The following is a 15,621-nucleotide window of genomic DNA, read 5'->3' on the forward strand; positions in this document are numbered from 1 at the left end:
CCAGGGACACGCTAGGCCCGAGGCCTTGGGCACATGCTCCACCTTCTGGACGTCCGTTCCCATCTGGTCACACTGAGCACCCAAACATCAGCGGGGCTGTAAAGGTCATTGCGAATAAACACAACACAAAGGCCTCGTGTCAGCTGGGAAGCCACAGGGCTTTGTGCAAAGACCACGGCCTCCATCAGCGTGCACTTGGGCAGGGACAAGGCTCCATGAGGGCGGGCTTGAGAACTTCTGTCCCTGTTATCTGTGTCTTGGGTTCTTGGGGCCTGCTGGAGGAATGCGGGTCGACCAGAAGTGAGGCAAACACTGGCAGCCGGAAGCTGATGGTCCTGTCACGGCAGAGCTGAAGTGGAATGTGTCCAGACTGCTCCCGAGGGAGGTTTTTCCGTGTGGCTGGCTTCCAGTTCACTTCCAGCCAGCTGAGAGGGCTCTGAGCTTGCAGTGTGGAGTGTCCCACCTTGTCCTTCACACCTTCTAGAAACAGGATGGTCAGAGAGAGGGTACCAGGCTCTGAGAACTGCTTTAAGGACACAAATGGCCAAGGGGAGAACACTCCTTATAGAAGCAGTAGCTGAATGGAAGTGTGTCTGGGGCATTTCTAGTGAATTCTCAGGAGGGATGACTCATTATCTCAGAGTGGCTCTAGTCTCCTGAATGAACAATGCATCGAGCATTGAGCCCTTAAAAACTTTTAGAGTCATGATCTTCTTTGGTCCTTACAAATAATATATATAAATAAAGGAATCGGGGGAAAGCTACGCATTACGTCTGAGCAGGCTGAGACTCAGTTTTTCTTGCTGTGGGGAGCTGACACCTGACTGGTGACTGGTAAGAAGTGGAATATGTGCTAACGCATGAGGCCAGCCCTCAGCACGGCCACTTCTTCATCTCTCATCAGAGAAAGAGCAAGTTCTGACCTTATGGGACCCTGTCACCTTTGGAGATGACAGACTTAATTAACTACCTGGAAGAAATAAGCAAGAAGTAAGATGTTGTTCATATGAAGTGCTTTGATGAGAACATGTCCCATGCCATCTCCACAGAGAACGGAGGTCCCATTTACAGACCAAGGTTAAAATGAGAAGTGAGGACAGGGCTGTGCACTCCCAGCCCAGGCGGCCCAGGGACAGACGGTCGCTCTGGTACTTCTGCGCTCTCTTGCCTTCACTGCAATCTCACCCTGATATCTGTAAGCCTCCTGCCCTGTGGTCCAGTTTTACCCTGGAACGTTCACAGTAAAAGGTCACGGAGCCATGGAGAAAGGACCCACTCCCCAAATGCTAGGGTCTAAAAGAGCCATCCGACAAGGGGTGACAACACTGAACTGTGAGAGGCAGGGCCAGGGACCTGGGAGCCCCAACACATAAGGGAAAGTCACATTTGACACCAAAAATAAAACCGGGAATAGGAAAAAAGACTCGAGAAGCATGTGTATTAACTATTTCCGGTTAGTCTGTGACAAGATTTGTGCCTATGTGTCTCCTGCTGGGGCTGTTCACAGACACAAATAGAGCTATCTGTAAGACACCATAAGAATGGACAATGCTGTTTCTCCAAAATTTTATTTTAATTTAAATTACAGGGCCAGCCAGATATTCTGATAAGAAATTTACGTTTCCTCAGGAGAAAAGAAATGCTTTCATGGCATTGTTAACAACTGTATACATCTCCACTTTTTTTTTAAAGGGTTAAAAATCACAATGAGTAACTGTAACTGACTTATGTAAAATTAAACCTTTATAACACAAAAAGAAACCACTTGCAGTATAATAGTTTTGGTAATATGAATATATTAAATGTTCATAACTTCAAATGCAACTTTTCAACTTTGAATGTTTTCACATTTTTCTTAAAAAACAGAAACAAAATAAGTCTTAACTCTGCCCAGATCCAGTGCTTCAGAGGCGTATGGGTTTTGACAGGCTGCCTTCCACACAGAGGCGCTAGTGCCCCGGAGCCGCCCCCAAGTGGAAGCTGTTTCAAATTTGAAGAACCAGCTTGGCAAGGAAGGAAACCTTTCTTCCACTTGGTGTGACTAACGTTTTCATGCTAAACCCAGATACCAAGCACGAGACCACAAGAACCAGAACACTTTGTCACGGTCAAATCTGCCGTTCCCTTCCTAAACATCTTGGATATTTTCATTTCGAGGAGCTTGGGTTGCTTTCCATACTTCCGACAGAAAAACAAATTATTTTACACAGATTTTTAGAAAAGACAGCCTCAGAAAAACCAGTTATAACGTAGGCTGCCTTTTTAATGAGATGGAATAAAACAAATCTATGTTTCCTGGAGCTATTTTCCCCACTGGTATTCCTATGAGGGCTGAAAACCTCATGCTTAAAACATCCACTGGGCGTCTCATTTTGCTGGCTGATAAATAATTCAATTAGTGAGAGAGGCTAGCAAAGAGTAATTATATAAATTTCTTAATCAGCTACAGCCATGCTGAATTCGAACTGGCAAACTCTGATTTGTTAAGTTATTAGTTGTGATCTTGTATTACTAAGATGAACAGATACCATTCTAGTAACTTTACACAGGTATGGTCTAGGAGACACTGTTCTGCCGTGGTCACAGTAACAAAAAGTGGTGCAAAATCAGTTACTTCATAAATACTGATCATTTGCAGCATTAAGGAACAGGACATTAAAAAAAATAAATTTCCCCATGGGACACCTAGGACTAGGGACTCTTCTTTTCCTAAGAGAAGCCAAAGTTTTAATTACTCAATTTCACAACTATTGTACTGGATTACTTATTCTACAAAGGAAAAGGTGCTCTACAGAGGCTCCCCCCACACATGGAGAATCAGCAGTCATTTAACATAACCGGGGTCATTCGTATCTGGCAAATTCATGACTCATTTAAATGAATAAGGCCAACATCGCGCAGGAAAGCGTAGCCAACTGACTGACGGCTCCCCAGTAGGTAACTGAATACGAAGGATTGGTTTCCATTTTTTTTTTTTCTTTTAATGCTGTGATACTTAAATGTTAAATCAGCATTTTCATGTGATCGGAAGTATTTCAATTACATATGAGCATTCATTTTTTTTTTTTGCAAAAACTCAATATTAGGTAATAGTTACATACTAATACAGTAACATTCCTCTGCTGTACAAATTAAATCATTTAAAAGAAATGAGCATTCTAAGAATTATATACAAAAGAAACCTGTAAGCATTGCTGAAATGAAATGCAAGGTGTCACTGTTAGCTCTACTGGTTTAAAATACCTTCCAAAGAGTAAAATTAACAAATACCCTTCAACATACCCAAGTTTACAAGTCTCAAGAAAATCAAATGTCAAAAAATTCTAGAAAGCTGTGAAAAGCATATATACATTTTCCTTATGACCTTATGAAGCTTCACACCTTCAAGAAGTTGCTATCAGTTTATTTGCACATCAACTTTATCCACCCCAAAAGCTCACATCTCGGATACAGCTACCCTCTCGTTTCAAATACAGCTCTGCTCCATCGTCCTTTAGTGAAGGCGTACAACCTTACCAAGAAGCCATGCTCAGAGATCAACGCAAACACGCAGGTTTCATCTGCTAACAGCAATCCCCTTCTTCCCCAACCCACACCACCGTCTATACACCTGCCTCCAGAAACCTAGCCACGTTCAGAACTCCTACAGCAAACAGAGTCCTTGAACCCTGAAACGACACAAAGATCAAGAGAAAGTCCACGTGTGCTCTAGTGTGCAAGAAAGCAGCAGCTACGTTCTCCAACTTGGACTAAAAAAAAAAAACAAAGGTAAAATGAAAAACCGTTCACTTAACAGCAGGTTAGCAGTAAAGTTCCTCATGAACCGATAAAGAGCGCCTGATGCTGAATAGCTAACAGCAAATGCTGAATTTGGACTTAATATTTTAGATGTTGATTGGAAATTAGGCTTCTTGCTGAGCTGGTCTCTTCAAATCCCTGATCTGTTTAACTAAATAGGTCTTCTCATCGTTAAATTGTTCGTCCTCGGTCCTGTCATTCTGAAACTTGCTGAGGAACTCTATAAGTTTGGTCTGATTCTTGAGGAGGATGTCTAGGATGGGCTGCGTCTTGTTGGGATTGGCTACAAACACCTGCAAAGAGAGAAACCAGTGTCAGGCACAGGAGAGAATGGGAGCCTGGCAGTCCATGGTCAAGGCAGCCGCAGAGGCTGCTGCTTGGGAAGACGTCATCTGACAAGAGGGGTGTGCATGTGTGTGCGTGCGTGTGTCTGTGAGGGGGAAGATTCCATGTGTCAGTCCAAAGGACTGATGCATTCATTCATGCTCTGAAATTCAGTAGCTGGTATTAAATACAAACTGTTTTTAGAATAAAATGGGCAGAAATTATATCTAGGCACAGAAAGCCAGAATGGATTTTAAGTACTGAAACCTCCAAGAAAAGGATTAAGGAATGGATTACCCTTTACTTTGTGATTAATAATATTCTATGCCAAAGATAACTAACACGCCTCCATAATATACGTTTTTCTGATCCCCAGTCCAGATGATAAACCCTGTTTCTGGGTCTATTTAAATGTCATACTATACAAATGTGAACACTGACTGTTGGGTCACTTAGATTACCAAAATTAGGTGAGTAATAGTTCAATAACCGGTCAAGGAAATGAGATTAACAACTCTGGAGGAAAATACTGCTTACAGTTCTAGCACTCTACCTTAAAAACGTGGAAGGCCTCAAACTGGATGTTACGACTCTTGTCTCGTAGGAGATTCATCATTAATTTGAGGTTCTCTGGTTTACTGATGTACTTCGTCATAATTGTAAAGTTGTGTCTGTCTAAAAGTAGTTCACCAAGAAGCTGAGAAGACATTTAAACAATTAACTCTTACATTATCATCAAGATTTCAAGATTTAAAAGCAAAGTTTAAAAAGAAACTTCATCTTATAATCACTATTGTTAAGCACAGAGTGTTGTTAGCAGGTACTCAAAAGACCGATGAGCTGAACTAAAATTATAACTGAAAAATTACTGAGTATCCACTACTTGCCACTCGAACACCTAGGCCTTTCTTCTGGGGGTAAGCCTACGGGGAGTCCAGCATTGCTCTCTGCTCTTGACACAGTCCAAGGCACATTGGCCCTGAATCTGAAACTGTCAGAGCTACTCTTTAAAGATGCATTTACATTATCTCATTAAAAAAAAACAAACAAACCCACAAAACCCAACAAAGAAAATGGTCAGAAGGTAAGTTGTTGATAATTCTTATTTAACTACAAATCTTAGCCTAATTGAAAAATTATTTATCTGGACCTCCCAGGACAGAGGGTTCCAGGTTCAAAGATGGAACACAGGGTACCCTTAAGCCTGTGAAAGTTATGCTTTCAGCGTATCAGCTTCAGGAAGGTCTATAAAAATGAGTATTTCTCTTTTCTGTCTTCAGCAAAGTATCCTGAAGATACTCCAATTTTTTCTTAATGACTCCTCATCATCACTAATGACATCAATTAAGCTTAAAAGAGCCTGTCTCCAGGGCTTGCTGAGTTTGAAAGAGTCTATTATACCCTATCAGTTCTTGGTTTTCACACTGTCATTGCTTGCTCTAGTTCGCAGTCACCCCTTCGTGTTGGCAGTGGGCCAGCTTCTACTGCAGCTTCTACTGTGGGTCTAGCGTGCTTGACCCATGGGGCTAGGGGTCGAGTTGCAGTCCTCGTGGACAGCGGCAGAAGCAGAGTGGTAGAGGGCCAGGCCCCGGCATCAGCCTGCCAGGGTTCCAATGCTGGCTCTGCTCCCTGCGAGCTCTGGAACCTTGAGCACATTATTTAACTTTCCCTAAGCCCTAGTTCCTACATCTCATGAGACTGCAGCGAGGAAGAAAAGCATGGATATGTGCAAAGCACGTTAGACTTGAGTCTGAACAGAGACACGGGGTGAGGTCCAAGGGAAGCAAAATGTATGAATGCAGTTATGGATTTATTGCTTTAGTTAATTCCTTTTGGGATTCCTGGCTATGTTCTAGATACTTGGAAGTTGCCAGAAGACTGGTCTCTAGATAAGCAACATGTCATATGAAATAAAAAATACCCTGACGTATAGGAGAACAAACCTATTCTGCTTAGGGTTTTTAAAAAAATTATAAGAAGAATTCAGAAGCTCAAGTTCAGGCTTCACATCAATCTGAATCACAAATAATACAACTTTCAAGGTAAGACCCAACAAGTATTGACTCTTATGAAGACTCTAGTTACTATTAAGTATGTGAAGGTTTGTAGCTTTACTAGTGTTCATTTTCTATCAAAGAAATACAGAACATGACCCATTTGGTTATCTGGAGATTATCAGTTTAGTTATCTGGAGGACGGTAACTGGTAATTCATTATATTTCTTTAGACATAAAAATAAAAGTCTGAGGTATTGCACAGGGAATATACATTTGCTGATAAAATAAATACAGGAATAATAAATGCCAATGTAGCTGCAAAAAAAGGAATAAAAATTAAAATTCATTTTTAAAGTAACACTGGTCCTCAAAATAGCTCCATGCGTTCATGAGGTGTTACGAAACTGTAGGAGCCAAAGACTGGCTTTGTGTCCATGACTAAGGTCTTGCAACTGGTGGTCTTAACCTTCCTTTTCATGTTGGTAATTCCCAAGTGGCAGAAAGGTCTTGAAAGCTCTCCTCCTTATCTAAGCAGCACTAAAATTCAGAACTTGGTCAAAGTCTATTGATTTGCCAATAAACTACCTTGCTCCCCATCCTGTGAAGAGGTATTGGCCCTGGAAGCTACTACCCTAGGTAATCCTGCCTGATGTCCTTGGCCTTGGAAGACACTGGCTCTATCCAGCTGCTCACATCTGTGTGATGCTGGGGAGACAGGGCATCTTGGCCCTGCGATAGAAAGGGGCTGCTGACAGAAGGCCATTTTACTGTGTGGACAATCACAGGGGAGCCTACACTGTATCATGAACCTTACAAGTATGTATTACATCATACTGGTGTAGCAAGAAGAAAATATCCTTCAACAGCCACCAGAAGTACCGCAGCCCATTCACCACTCCCTGCCTCGCCCAAGATGAAAAGATTGGACTTATCCTTGGCCATCGCCAGCCAGCACTCCTAGGGAAGGGAGGAGGTTAAGGATCCTGGATGCTGAACTACAAGCCAGGCTGGGAGGCAAGGCCTGAACAGCAGCAATGAGTGGGAAGTGCCCCAGCACGACCAGATCATTTCCTCAGCGACTCATTTCCAAAATGTGGTTATGACTGGTCCCCCACTGTAGGAGTCACAGCCTTAAGGGAAAAGGAGCCAGCAGCTGGCCTGATAGCAAGGATTCTTTTGGAATTTGGATGGTAGAGTGTTCTTATCAAAGGACACAAAGTACAAAAGACACTCCTGATGTCTTTTCGTCGGTTCCCACAGACAGATAAGGTCTTCACGAGTGATGTCCCCATGGCAGGAAAGGAAGCAGGAATGCAGGCCTGATCAGATGAATGCAGACAGCTCTGATAGTAAGAACTCCGAGCAGAGTAGAATTTAAAGTGGACATGGCAAAAAGTATAAATGGAATTAGAATTTTCCCCAAATCCTTTGTGATTTCCATCTATAGTTCCTGTCAGGACCACTTACTGACAGAGTGAGAGGTATGCTTTTATGAACTGCACTGAGAATTTTCTAGAGCAGAGGTCATTCAGCAAACTTTCTGTAAAGGACCAGGTAGGAAACGTTTTTAGATTTTGCCGGCCATATGGTCTCTGTAGCAACTGTTCAAATCTGTTATCCTCTGAAACATAATATGTAAATATGTAAATAAATGAATGCATCTGGGTTCCAACAAATATTTACAAAAATAGGGAGCTGGATGTGGCCCATGAGCTACAGTCTGCCAAACCCTGTTCCAGAGTTTTAAATCTGAAATTTAAATTTCAGACAGAACTGTCCATATCCCAGGTTGATACAAAGCAGCCAAAACTGCCTGTTGATCAAGATTTCATTGCTCATGTCCCCTCTGCGACCCCCCTGCTCCCGAAACAGGCCTGTGCTGTCCCAGGGAGCACAACAGCTACTGGGCCTTCCTCTGGTTGAGATGATTCTAAGTGTCAAAAATAGGCTTCCAAATGTAAAATACAGCACTGCTAAGAGGTAGAGACCACTTCAAAACTCCGTATATTCCACTTTGGTATCCCTATTCACAGGCAGGTGGGCAGGTGCCCTGTGTGGACCCCTGAACTCCTTCCTTTCCACAAAAATCTTGACCATGGAGAAATGTATTTTCCTCTCATAGGTCTAAGACCCATACAAGCATATCTCCCTTTCCCCCAAAGACAAGTTTCAAACACAGGGTGAAGAGAAGTAAACCACATAAAATAATCAGTCATACCTTGAGTGACTGTCTCTTTGTCACATAATTTTCTGAATGAAGTAACTTCTCATATTCACTGAAGAACTAAAAGACAAGAAAACATGTATCAGGAGTTATATTTTTAAAGATTGAAAGAGAACATTATAAAGCTTGAGCACAAACCTTTTTTTTTTTTTTTTTTTAAGATTTTACTTATTTGCGAGAGAGTGAGAGTATGAGCAGGGAGAGGGGCAGCAGGAGCAGGAGAAGGAGAAGTAGATTCCCTGCTGAGCAGGAAGCCTGATGTGGGGCTCGATCCCAGGACCCTAAGACTGTGATCTGAGCTGAAGGCAGATGCTTAACTAAGTAGCCACGCAGGTGCCCTTGAGCATGAACTTTTTTTTTTTTTTTTTTAAATTTTACTTATTTATCTGACAGAGATCCCAAGTAGGCAGAGAGTCAGGCAGAGAGAGAGGAGGAAGCAGGCTCCCTGCTGAGCAGAGACCTGACGTAGGGCTCAATCCCAGGACCCCAGGATCATGACCTGAGCCAAAGGCAGAGGCTTTAACCCACTGAGCCACCCAGGCACCCCGAGCACGAACTTCTAACACCACAAAGGCCACCAGCTGCCCTTCTGTTTCACACAGCCCTCCCCAGTGGTGCTCAGAGTTCCTTAAGGGCTCTGGATGATGAACTCCAGGAGTAGGGCTCCTGGGACTGACCTCACCCAGTGCTAGACTAGCCAGGTCCATATGGCTTAAATCTCGTCGTCTTCTGTCATCCAAACTCCGTATGCACAAAACATAACTCCTACCCTCCAACTGTTTCTTAAGGTAGAGTCAGCTCTCATTTCTTGGCGTTAGAAAATTTCTGTATAGAAAATTTCTCTATTTTACAGTTCAGTGAGCCTGAAGCACAACTACAGAGAAAAGCTACCCGTTCTTCCAGTGCATCAAGCAAAAGGAGAAAATAATCGAAAAACAGAGTAGGAGAAATTCAGCACTGTCAAATAGGTAGGTGTCCTTAGAGTAGTTTGGACTTGGGCTCAATCTTGACGAAGGGCAGCAATTTCATTTAGAAAAGGGGAGGAGGGAAGTGTTCTTCAGAGATAAAAAGGGAAGGACACCGCATGAGTGAAGATTGGAGAATGCACAATGTGACATACTTAGGAAGTGACACGTGTCCACTGCATTTACAAAACGGGAAGTGACACGTGTCCTCTGCATTTATAAAACAAACAGGCACAGCATCACCGGCTGGGTAAGGAGCAGAAGCCCATCAAAGCAGGAGGTAAGACATGGAGACGAGGGACACAGAGGCCAAGGCCCCACCTGCTGCCAACTGTTTGTGCCTATGCTTTCCCATGGGTCTGTATACAGCAGGCACTAGCAAACTGCCACTCTTGGGCCAGATCGAGCCTGCCACCTGCTTTTATACAGTTTTGCTGGAACACAGCCATGCTCATCGACGTCCTGCAAAGAGTCTGTTTGTGTATTGTTTATGGCTGCTTTCTCAGCACCACAGACAGGAGAGGAGAGGACAGGGAGAGGGGAGAGAGAGACACTGCATGGCCAGGAAGCCTCGAATATTTACTTCCTGGCCCATTACAGAAACAGTTTTCTGACCCTTGCTTTTAGAGCTAATCCAGAACCTGTGCTTCTGTCTAGGCAGAGGTGGGACAGAGACCTCTGCAGAGAAGGATGTTAACCCACACTTCTGCTCAAAGGATCATCAAACCAACGATCCAAACAACTGGATCTGTGTTCAGTCGGTGACACAGAATATGTTCCCCTCAAGTACTTGACAGAAAATGCAGGTTAAGATGGTCTGCGGCCCAGTTCTTCTGAGAAGCGTAAGCACAAGACTGTCCAGCCGGAGGACTGACTGAAGAGTGCCTGTGCAGTCCACGTGCCACACCCCCACCGCCCCCGCCCCCCAAGGTAGTCGACTCTCTTCCCTGCATTAGGAACCAGGGCGAGGACAGGCACCACTGTGGCTCCTCCAAGATCTGCTCTTAGGGAACTAACCGCACTTTAGTTCGGCATCTCAGTCATCCTGAGGGCTGCGTCCACTGCATCCCACTCTGATCCAATTTCTCTGAGAACCCCAACGGGAGAAATGTGTTTTGTTTTACAGGTGCTGTTTTTTTTTAATGGATTCTGTTTCCCTCTATCCTTCTGGTTATTAGGAAGCTCAGGGCCCAGGTGTGCAGGACTTCCGGTGACACAGTCTTATGTAATTGCACCCCTGGCCCCTCGCTCGCCTTTTTGATCCCTCAGATCTGACCTCACGGTCTACACACTTCTGTCAGCTGCCTCCCAGAAATTCTCCTAAAATCCTGTTAACCAACGTCATCCATTAATAACCCGTAGGAAACTATTTGACTACAAAACTAAACCAATGTCACTGTTAGTTTGTACCTTCGGTGGGCTTTAAGCTAAGACACCAGTGTGCTCAGTCAGAGAATCCCTGACACCTGGCAGCAACACAAACAAGCCGCCGACATTTACAAGCTGCTCACCGTGTTCCAGCTGCCGCCATCATGCCCACGACACACACGTTCTAGGTCCTCACATCAACCCATGACAACAGAGATGCTGCTATTACAAGCCTTCATTTTGGGCTGAGGATTCTGAGGGCAGAGGGTGAAAGAAGGCAGCCACCCAAGGTGGGGCTGGGACTTAGAGCCAGACTCCTGGCAGCCTCGTGCCGAGCCCATGCTTCTAACTGCTGTAGAAAGGCCCCCATTTTGAACCAACACACATGCAAAGAAACATACTATATCCAAATGGAAAATTTAAAAAAACCAGATGACCAGCAATGTCTAAGCCACTCGTGAGGCCTTCTATGAGGGACTCCCTATGTACTGAACTTTGCATGATGGATGTTACTGAGTGGGAGGGAGAGAGGAGCACGCATGAGTTCAAAAGCGCAGATTCTGCCTCCGAGAATCTTACAATTTAGTTGAACAGCAAAGTGAACAATGAACAGTACGAACATAATGTGCCTAGGATTTCAAAAATTCACACGACCAGTGGAAGAATGGAAAGTTAGGCCAGATCTCATGGGTTAGATGGGAATTTTAAGGGGACTGTTACTATCCCAGCCTCTCTAAGCAGACACATCCAGTTGTGGACAGTACGGCATTAAGCTAGTCTAGCATTAGGAGGCGCTCATGGGTGTGGTGGGGAGCAGAGCCCGGGCACTGTGGCCTGAGGGCTGCTGTGCAGATCTAGAGCACTTGGGATTGTTGATGAACTTCCAGTTCAGTACCAGGCAGTGTGACATGGGCTTAAACCAGAAGGAACCTACTGCTGGGCTAGTCCACTGTCCTCATTTTAAAAGGAGGACGGACGCCTGAGTCCCCCAGGGGTCATGGCCACAAGAGGCAGCAGCAGAGCCCTCTAGCCTAGTGCTCGTCTCACTCTCGTGGTCACGCCCCTTCCTTCTCTCTCCCAGAAGCAACAGGAATGTCAGCAACCGATGGAAAGGAAGGGAGAGTTAAGTCTTATAATAATTTTCTTTTTATCTTAATTGTATATTGTCGTTCGGCAACAAAGCACTTTTACTTCCTTCCCTAAAGCAAGAAAAGATGCAAAGGGTACTGTGTCAATCAAAAAGATAAAATTCTACTCCTGACCAAGGTAAGACTCTATTACCTCAATTCAGTAGAGAAATGATGATAGTACCATGTAAAACCATTATAAACATATGCAAAATAAGTATCTGGCATAAAAATCTAACTTAAGTCTTTCATTTCTGGTACAAAACTTACAGTTCATTAGTGTGTGTGTGTGAGAGAGAGAGAGAGAGAGAGCGCGAGAGAGCACGTGTGCGCATGTGTGCGCGGAGGGCAAAGGGAGAGAGACAGAGAATCTTAAGCAGGCTCTACAGGCAGCACGGCCAGAACCTGACATGGGGCTTGATCTTATGAACCTGAGATCATAACCTGAGCTGAAATCAAGAGTCATATGCCTTTTTTTTTTTCTTTAAGATTTTATTTATTTGACAGAAAAAGACAGCGAGAGAGGAACACAAGCAGGGAGAAGGAGAGGGAAAAGGAGGCTTCCCACTGAGTAGGGAACCTGATATGGGGCTCAATCTCAGGATCCTGGGATCACAACCTGAGCTGAAGGCAGACGCTTAATGACTGATACACCCAGGCGCCCCAAGAGTCATAAGTTTAACTGACTGGACGCCCTAGATGCTCCCAAACTTATAATTTTAACGTACTAGTTCATATACTTACTTTATCATAATGTTGTTCCAAAAATTCTGCACTGAGCAATTTATGTCTTGTAAGTAAATCCTAGAGAAAGAAAAGACACAATTTTACAGTTGTTCTGCATTCAAATTCTTCAAAAAAGAGAATCCTAAAACATGCCACGCCACTTTACCTGATAAAAACTTGTTAAAAATCACTATACTTAAAAACATTTGAACATGAATTATATTCAAAATGCTGATTCTAGGTAAAAGTGAATCAAATCATTAATAATTTGAAACTGTGATTATAATGACTGTAATTGGTCACAGGTCTATAAATCTTAGACGGAAAAATTTAAAAACAAACATAAATTCAAAGAAATACAAATTCAAACAAAGGGAATAAAGCAATAAAGCGAAATAAAAGTAAATGATTGTGGTAAAATGTCAAATAGGGTACTGTTCCTGGTGGAGAAAGAGGAAATTTCTTTCATTAGAAAAAGCTGGAGGTTCCATTTTCTTCCTCCTAAATTCCGTTACATTAAGTTTCATATCTAACGCAATCTTTTTCTTAGGGATAGAATTTTTAAAAACCCCACCACCTTATAAACATCAGCTCCTAATTAAGCAGACTAAGGCTGCAAAAATGTAGAATCAAACCTCAGAATGTCTCAGAGTCCAATTACGCATGACTACAAACTACAGCTTATGCCTCACCCATATGACCCTCCCACGATGCAACTCAAGGGTCATTCATTCAGAAAATATCTACTATGTGCCAGGTAAAGTTCTGGGTGCCGGGGCTACAAAGATAAAAAGATGTGGTCCCTGCCTTTAAGAACTTGGAAGTTAGCAATGAACTAGCCTTGGTCTCACCAGGTACCAGGTGGGAAGAGAATGGAACATGTGACAGCAGAAACAGTCAGTCACTACTTGGTGAATTAGTGAATTGAATACAATTCCTTTAGAGCCACCCACTGGAGAGCTTAGAGCCAATAATCCCTGTTCTCCAAACCAACTCTCCTTGTTTTCTTAGCTGTTGATGTTTGAGTGGCCCGGGTCACGATGAACTAGTGTTTCCTGACGTATGTCCAAGTGTACTGCCAGTCCTGAGAAATGCTCTAGGAAATGCTCTATGGTCAAACACGTGTGGAAAGCACTACAACTCTGGCATCCTCGTGGGGATCTGGCAGGTCTCGAGTGATCCTGCAGGGAGCTCTTTTGTTGTCTACTACATGACTGCCCTTCCCTGAAAGGGCCTCCTCACACAGGCTTTCCCCTTGGCCTAGCTAACTACCACTTCCGAACCTTGCTCCCACATCACTGCCAAAGAGAAATCTTCCAGACTGGTCACCAGCATCGAAGCATGGACAGAGTTGTTTTTATGTCTGTGGGATTATCTGATTACCATCTCTCTCATGCTAGACTCTATGTTCTAAATATATAATAGTCATGTCTATTTTACTAATCTTTGAATCCCCAGCACCCATGCAATGCCCAGCACATAGTAAGAGCTTAATATTTGATAAATGAATGAACCAACAAAAGCAGGGAACAGTTTTGGGAAAATATTATATCAAGCAATCTTCAAAGTATGCTTTTAAGAAGGCTTCTAACCACCCCAAAGATTTACAGGTGTTCAAACTGCTGGATAGGATATGTACTGTATGCCCAGGAAAGACCTATCTAATTTTTTCCAAATTCCCTTTGGGGATAAAATCGAGAAAATTAGAAAACCTGACGTTTGAGCATCCTCAAGAAGCTGGAAAAGAAATGCCATGAAGCTTCCCCAAATGGGGCAGGAGATGGTGGGGGCAGGGAGAGAAAGGAGAATTTGTATCTTAGCATACTGGCCCACAGGAGTCAGTTATCCGGGAGCCAGCTATCCAGGAGAGAGGTACACAAGACGTCAAATACATCAAGGATGCTTGTTAAAGGCCTTCCTCCTCCATGCTACTGTTGTCTGTTTACGGTGGTCCTCCCTGCGCAGGACCCTCAAGGGCAAGGATTTGTTTCATTCACTGTTGAGCCTCAGCACCTAACAAAACAGTGCCTGACACGGGGCTGGCACTCAGGCTCTCAGGCTCGAGGTGTGAGCTGAATGAAGAAATGAGTAAGCCAATTAAGGGATTAGTGTGTCAGGATTCGTGCAAAAGTAAGCGTCCTTTCCACTTTTTCTGTGGTTAAGTCATCCTGGAGACCAATATAAGGAAGTACAGCAAAAGGAACCCAGTGTTTGTGGCTTTGCCGTAATCTGACATAAGAAAATGCCCAGGGCAGGGGTCTTAAAGATAGGGGCTCTCAACTGGGGTTGATATTAGGGACAGGTAGGTATAAAATATTGCTCTAGAAAGCAAAAGTCTAAATATGTGGTACAACAGATTTTTATTGAAGTTTATTTAAGGAAAGTACTCTGAAGGATAGATCTCAAACAGAAGCAAGAGCCTCACAGCTGGGCCGGACAGGAAAAGGGGGACTCAAACATCTCGCCATCTGGGGAAGATTCTATCACCGTCTGGTTTCAAGACACCAGGAAACTGCTGTCAATTTGGGAATCAAATCTCATAGCCTTGGGGTTGGGAGACTGAAGGGGAGCTCTGAGACTGCTGAAGTAGAAGCCAAACCCCAACACAGCACAGGATGAAAGCTCCTTATCAAGACAGGACACACCAGGGCCTGGACAGGAGGGACACATCTGTAGGAAAGGAGCAACTGCTGAGAGCCAGCCCCGAAGAAGGCGGATTCTAAGCAGGGAAAAGAGGTGGGGACTTGGGCAGAGCCTCTACCTACTGAGAGATGAGAAGGAACCTCAGCCTCGGGGCTAGAGCCAAGAGCTCTGCTGAGTTTAAACCACAGTGGGGGACAGAACTCAACGGAGAAGACAAAGGGGAAAGGTCATGCAGTCAGCGCTCAGCAACCTGCAGAATTTCCAGAATGCCCTGTAGTCCCAGACCAGGAGGTGCTGGGTCTGCTAGCAGTGCGGGGAAGGAGTGGGATCTCTGATTTCTTCCCTATCTAAGTTCTAGTATACCCCAGGCCCTGGCAGGACTGGGAGGAAGGCAGGGGTCATCTCCCGAGCCCAGCAGAATGAGCAGCCAACTTTTAGGGTATGCTAAT

At 44.0% G+C, this 15,621-nt stretch overlaps 1 protein-coding gene across 1 annotated transcript in view; it reads right to left on the reverse strand.

The window, feature by feature from the left end:
* Positions 1-1,552: 1,552 nt before the first annotated feature.
* CAB39 (calcium binding protein 39) overlaps positions 1,553-15,621 on the reverse strand; it is an 88,436-nt gene continuing 74,367 nt past the window's right edge. The window contains exons 6-9 of the mRNA XM_082690851.1: positions 12,548-12,607; positions 8,338-8,403; positions 4,676-4,819; positions 1,553-4,091 (exon numbers count right to left, since the gene is read on the reverse strand). Coding sequence (XP_082546977.1) covers positions 3,903-4,091; positions 4,676-4,819; positions 8,338-8,403; positions 12,548-12,607 — 459 coding nt within the window. The 3' untranslated portion in view covers positions 1,553-3,902. The remainder of the gene's footprint in view (positions 4,092-4,675; positions 4,820-8,337; positions 8,404-12,547; positions 12,608-15,621) is intronic.

This window comes from Mustela nivalis, assembly GCF_964662115.1.
Source record: "Mustela nivalis genome assembly, chromosome: 11".
NCBI classification, from domain to species: Eukaryota; Metazoa; Chordata; class Mammalia; order Carnivora; family Mustelidae; genus Mustela; species Mustela nivalis.